The sequence below is a fragment of the Neopelma chrysocephalum genome, unplaced genomic scaffold (genome assembly GCF_003984885.1).
Source record: "Neopelma chrysocephalum unplaced genomic scaffold, ASM398488v2 Primary Assembly neopelma1_184680, whole genome shotgun sequence".
Classification (NCBI taxonomy): Eukaryota; Metazoa; Chordata; class Aves; order Passeriformes; family Pipridae; genus Neopelma; species Neopelma chrysocephalum.
In genome coordinates this window covers 1-5,589 of record NW_020938519.1, presented here as the reverse complement: position 1 = coordinate 5,589, position 5,589 = coordinate 1, and the positions used below count along the sequence as shown (strand labels likewise).

At 55.8% G+C, this 5,589-nt stretch overlaps 1 protein-coding gene across 1 annotated transcript; it reads right to left on the bottom strand.

Moving 5' to 3' along the window:
• Window positions 1–145: 145 nt before the first annotated feature.
• LOC113962717 (zinc finger protein RFP-like) lies at window positions 146–3,449 on the bottom strand (the record flags this gene model as incomplete). The annotated part of the gene is made up of 6 exons (XM_027673472.1): window positions 3,015–3,449; window positions 2,204–2,299; window positions 1,327–1,557; window positions 1,033–1,055; window positions 771–886; window positions 146–215 (listed from the first exon to the last, which is right to left on the bottom strand). Coding segments are annotated over exons 1-6 (971 nt in total), but the record flags the coding sequence as incomplete, so codon positions are not given.
• Window positions 3,450–5,589: the final 2,140 nt, after the last annotated feature.

Below are 5,589 nucleotides of genomic sequence, written 5' to 3'. Positions count from 1 at the left end.
AGAGAGGATTCCCTGATTCCTCAGGGAGTTTTTCCCACCCAGGAAGGATTCCCCAATTCCTCGGGGAGTTTTTCCCACCCGGGGAGGATTCCCGGATTCCTCGGGGAGTTTTTCCCTCCCTGATTCCTGGGGGAGTTTTTCCCACCAGGAGAGGATTCCCTGATTCCTCAGAGATCCAAACTTACTCTTTTCGGGCAGCTCGAACATCAGGATGTCTGGAAAGGGGGAGGGCAGAGACACATTAATTAATATCGGATTTATTAATTGGTGATTAGTCAATAATTCGCAATAAATTTAATTAATAAAATGTACCTTATAAATAAAATGCATGGAATATGCCTTATAAATATACCTTATAAATGTAAATGTACCTTATAAATAAAATCGCAATAAAATAAAATTGCAATAAAATGCAATAAATTAAATAAAATATACCTTATAAATAAAATATATATAATAAACCCTATAAATATACCTTATAAATATGAATATACCTTATAAATAAAATCACAATAAAATTAAATCACAATAAAATGCAACAAATAAAATAAATAAAATATACCTTATAAATAAAATATATATAATAAACCTTATAAATATAAATATAAATATACTTTATAAATATAAATATACCTTATAAATAAAATTACAATAAAATGCACCCTAAGTAAATAAACATAATTTAAGGCCACACCCCCCTATAACAAACGTAATAAACACATAAAATTCAATCTAATGAATATAAAAATAAACTATAATCACCACGATACCTTGGAAGCTCCTCAGGGTCTCCTCCAGGACCAGGTTTTTCTCCCTGAATTTGCCGATTTTCTTTTCCAGCCCCGGAAGAGGCGACGGGGGCAGCTGGAAATGTTCGTTTTGGAGCCTTTGGGAAGGAGGGAAGGAGGAATTTTAGGGAGCCCGAGGAACCCCCTGACCCCAAACCCGAATATTTTGGCCTCCGAGGCAGGAGAAACACGAGATCCAAGCCCCAAATCCCAGCCTGGAAAAGTCGGGAATTCCCATCCGTGCCTGCTCAGGGTGCTGCCGATGTCCTGGAAAGGGAGAGAGGGAAGAGGGAATTCAGGGAATGGGGCTTGGAATCAGGGAAAGGTTAAAATGGGAGATTCCCGAGGCTGTGGGAGGGATTCAGGGAAACATTAAAATGGGAGGAGAGAGAGGGAAGAGGGAATTCAGGGAGAGGGTTTTGGAATCAGGGAAAGGTTAAAATTGGAGATTCCCGAGGCCACGGGATGGATTCAGGGAAAACTGGAGATTCCCAAGTCCATGGGGTGGATTCCCAGCTCCATCCCCTTCCCCCCTCACCCTCAGGAAGGTCCTGGTGGGTTCCCGGCTCTTCTCCTCCAGCTCCTGGATGCGGTTTTCCAGCCGGGAAATCTCCTGGGTCAGGCTCGTCAGGTTTTCCTCCTGCTCCTTTTCCAGCTCCTTTTCCAGGTCCCGGAGCCGGGCCAGGAGCCCCCGGGCGTGATCCTCCAGGGACACCCGGAGCCCTTGGAAGTGGGAGAGGATCCTCTGCCGCTCGGATTCCGTCTTTTCCTGCGGGAACGGGGGCGGGATTTGGCATCCAGGAGGGATCCCAAGCCCAGGGATGAGACCCCCCCAAAATCCAACAGGAGACACCCACCCCCCACATTCCCAAACAGCGAGATCCCGGATTTCCTGAGGAAGCAAATCCCGAAATTCCCAAGCAGCGAGATCCCGAATTTCCCGAGGAATCAAATCCTGAAGTTCTCAAGCAGCAACATCTGAATTTCCCAAGGAATCAAATCCCAAAATTCCCAAGCAGCATGATCCCGAATTTCCTGAGGAAGCAAATCCCAAAATTCCCAAGCAGCGAGATCCCGAATTTCCCGGGGAAGCAAATCCCAAAATTCCCAAGGAAACAAATCCCGAAATTCCCAAGCAGTGAGACCCCGAATTTCCCAAGGAAACAAATCCCAAAATTCCCAAGCAGTGAGATCCCGAATTTCCCAAGGAATCAAATCCCAAAATTCCCAAGCAGTGAGACCCTGAATTTCCCGAGGAATCAAATCCTGAAATTCCCAAGCAGCAAGATCCCGAATTTCCCAAGGAATCAAATCCCAAAATTCTCAAGCAGCGAGACCCCGAATTTCCCAAGGAATCAAATCCCGAAATTCCCAAGGAATCAAATCCTGACCACTCCTCCCCTCGGAAGATTTACCAAACACTCCCAGTTCCTCCTCATTTCAGCCTCCCGGAATTCCAGGAGTTTGTCCCTGTCTTCCCTCAGGGTTTGCAGCCGGGCCTGGAGTTGTGCCTGAGGGAGGAGAGAAAAGAAGGAAAGGCCCCGTTTCTCTGGAAATTTGGGACAATCCCCCCCCAAAAAAAAACCACCCTGGGGAGGGGGTTCCGCTCCAGGAATTCTGGGCCAGGAAAACATTTCCTGTTTTTTTTGGTTGCCCACATTCCCGCTGGTTTAGGGGGGATCAGGAGTCCAAACGTGGATTAGGAATCCAACCAGGGATGGACCGGAGAACAACCAGGAATGGATCAGGAGAACAACCATGGATCAGGAGTCCAACCATGGATCAGGAGTCCAACCACGGATGGATCAGGAATCCAAACCATGGATGGATCAGAAGTCCAACCAGGGATGGACCAGGAGTCCAACCAGGGATCAGGAGTCCAACAGGGATGGATCAGGACCCCAACCAGGGATCAGGAATCCAACCAGGAATGGATCAGGAGCCCAACCAGGGATCAGGAATCCAACCATGGATGGATCAGGAGCCCAACCATGGATCAGGAATCCAAACAGGATGGATCAGGAGCCCAACAGGGATGGATCAGGAGTCCAACCATGGATCAGGAGTCCCACCACGGCCAAACCCCCCGTGCCAACCCTACAAAGGGAGGGAGGGCAACCACCCCCCTCCACCCCCCAACCCACCAAAGGAGCACCTCTGGGGGGTCATTCCCACCCCGGACCAAGTCCAGGGAATCCCCCAACCCCCCCCCCTTCCCCCCCTTACCTCGTACTCCCCCCGAGCGTCCCCCAGGGGCACCAAGGTGTGGGCACGGTGGGCACGGGACTCTCTGCAGACCCCGCACAGCGCGGCTCCATCCTCCTTGCAGAACACCCTGAGCGGCTCCCGGTGCTTCCTACAACCTTCCTCTTCCTCCTCCTCCTCCCCTTCCCCGCCCAGGCCGAGCCTGCGGGCGATGTCGAGGACCTTGGCGAGCTCCCGGCTGGGGCGGAGGCTCCGTTCCGGCGCCGTCTCCCGGCACCGGGGGCAGGGGAAGGTGTCGGTGGCCCACTCCCAGCAGCGCTCGATGCAGCCCCGGCAGAAGTTGTGGCCGCAGTGGATGGACACGGGGTCACGGAACAGCTCCAGGCACACGGGGCAGGAGGCCTCGGGGGGCAAATGGGACATTGGGGACCCCCGGGAATGGGGAGAGGCTTTCATTTGGGTGCTCACAGGGCGAGGGGAGGCGTCCCTTGGGTGTCACCTCCCTCCTGTCACCGCTTTTTGTCGCGCCCCCCCCCGTGCTGTCACCAGCTTCCTGTCACCCCCCCTCCTGTCACCCCCCTCCTGTCACACCTCCCTGTGACCAATTCCTGTCACCCCCTCCTGTCACCCCTTCCTTTCACCCCCTCCTGTCACCCCGTCCTCTGATCCTCTTCTTGTCACCCCCTCCTGTCATCCCTTCCTGTCACCCCTCCTGTCACCCCCCTCCTGTCACCCCCTCCTGTCACCCCCTCTCTGTCACCCCCTCCTGTCACCCCTCCTGTCACCCCCCTTCTGTCACCAATTCCTGTCACCCCTTCCTATCACCCCTCCTGTCACCCCTTCCTCTGATCCCCTTCTTGTCACCCCCTTCCTGTCACCCCTCCTGTCACCCGACCCTAAATCTCCCTCTCGACCCCGCGCCCGGCGACAATTCCCGGTGATTAACGCGCCCTTAATTAACGGCTCATTTACAGGGGCGCCGTGGTCACCCCGGCGCCGCTCCCCGCACCTCTCACCCCTCAAGAAATCGACTTTTTTTTTCCACATGAACCCAAAATAAAGTTGTTTTTCGAAACTTTCGAGCCCGAAAGTTTCGCTCTGAGTGTCCCGAGCCCGGCGGGGGAAAATTCGAGGTGAGAATTTTTGCCACCCCGACCCCCTTCCCGCGCCAAAAGGAGAAGTGAAAGGACCCGTAAAAAAAGGATTTGCGAGTAAAAGGATTCGTAAGTAAAAGGTTTGACCCCGATGGATCCCAGGATGTGACCCTGATGGATCCCAGATCCCAGGAGATGATCCTGGTGGATCTCAGCTCCCAGAATTTAACCCTGATGGATCCCAGGTCCCAGGATCTGACCCCGATGTCCCCCAGGGTTTTGACCCCGATGGACCCCAGGCTGTGACCCCGATGGATCCCAGCTCCCAGGAGATGATCCTGGTGGATCCCAGCTCCCAGGAGACGATCCCGGCGGCCCCGGGCGCCAACAGATCCTTCTGACCGACCCCATTATTCCCAATTTCCCGTTATTTCGAGTCCTTCCTCCTCTCCATCCCCTCACCCCCCACCGGAGCAGAAAAATCTCTCGGATCGGGATCATCCCAAACTTCTTGTTCTCGTTGACAGAAACCACGGGGAAAGGGGAATTTTTCCACCCCAAAATCCCCCTCGGTGGGTGAGGCAGGAGCGGGGGGGGTCACAGGGACAGGGGGGGTCACGGGCACAGCTTGACCCGTCCCCCCCCGCCCAGGAAGAGCAGAAAATCTCTCGGATTGGGATCATCCCAAACTTGTTCTTCCCGTTGACAGAAACGCCGGGAAAAGGGGAATTTTGGGGCGAGGCGGGAGCGGGGGGGTCACAGGGACAGGGGGGGTCACGGGCACAGCGTGAACTCCCCCCCCCTGCCCAGGCAGAGCAGGGGCAGGACCCTCTCCCCCCCGAAGCTCGTCGGGGGATACGCGAACAGCGGCTCCTCCTCCTCCTCCTCCTCCCTCCCACCATCGAAAAAGGCCACCCGCCCCCCCTCGTAGTCCAGGAAGACCCCCACCACCCTGGGGGGGTCCCGCAGGGCCAGGGGCACGGCGGGCGAGGCCAGGGCTTGGCAGCGGCTCCCGCAGTGCCCCACGGCCCAAATCCCGCCCCGGGGCTCGACGCGGACCCGACCCTTCCTGGGCACGGATTCCTTGGCCACCCCCAGCGCCCAGGCGGCCCCCCCGGCCCCCACCAGCACCCGCCAGTAGTGGCGGCCCGAGGTGAAGCCCTGCAGGGTCAGGACGCAGCGGGACGAGTCGAAGCGCTTGGGGTGGTCGGGGAGGGGCCGCCGGGTCCCCCCGAGGCAGCGGACGCGCTTCCCGTCCCCCGACAGCTCCAGCCGGGGGTGAGCCGTGTCCGGGTCCAGCGTCAGGGTGGCTGGGAGAAGGAGGGAGGGGGTTAAAGGGGGTTTTGGGGGGTTGTGGGGGTGGATGGAGCCGGGATGGGGGATGCAGGGGGGGTTGGATGGGGCGGGAGAGGGTTGGGAGGGTGGGGAAGGTGAGGGATGGGAGGGAAGGCAAGGGAGGGAGAGGAGGGAAGACGAGGGAGAGGAGGGAAGACGAGGGAGAG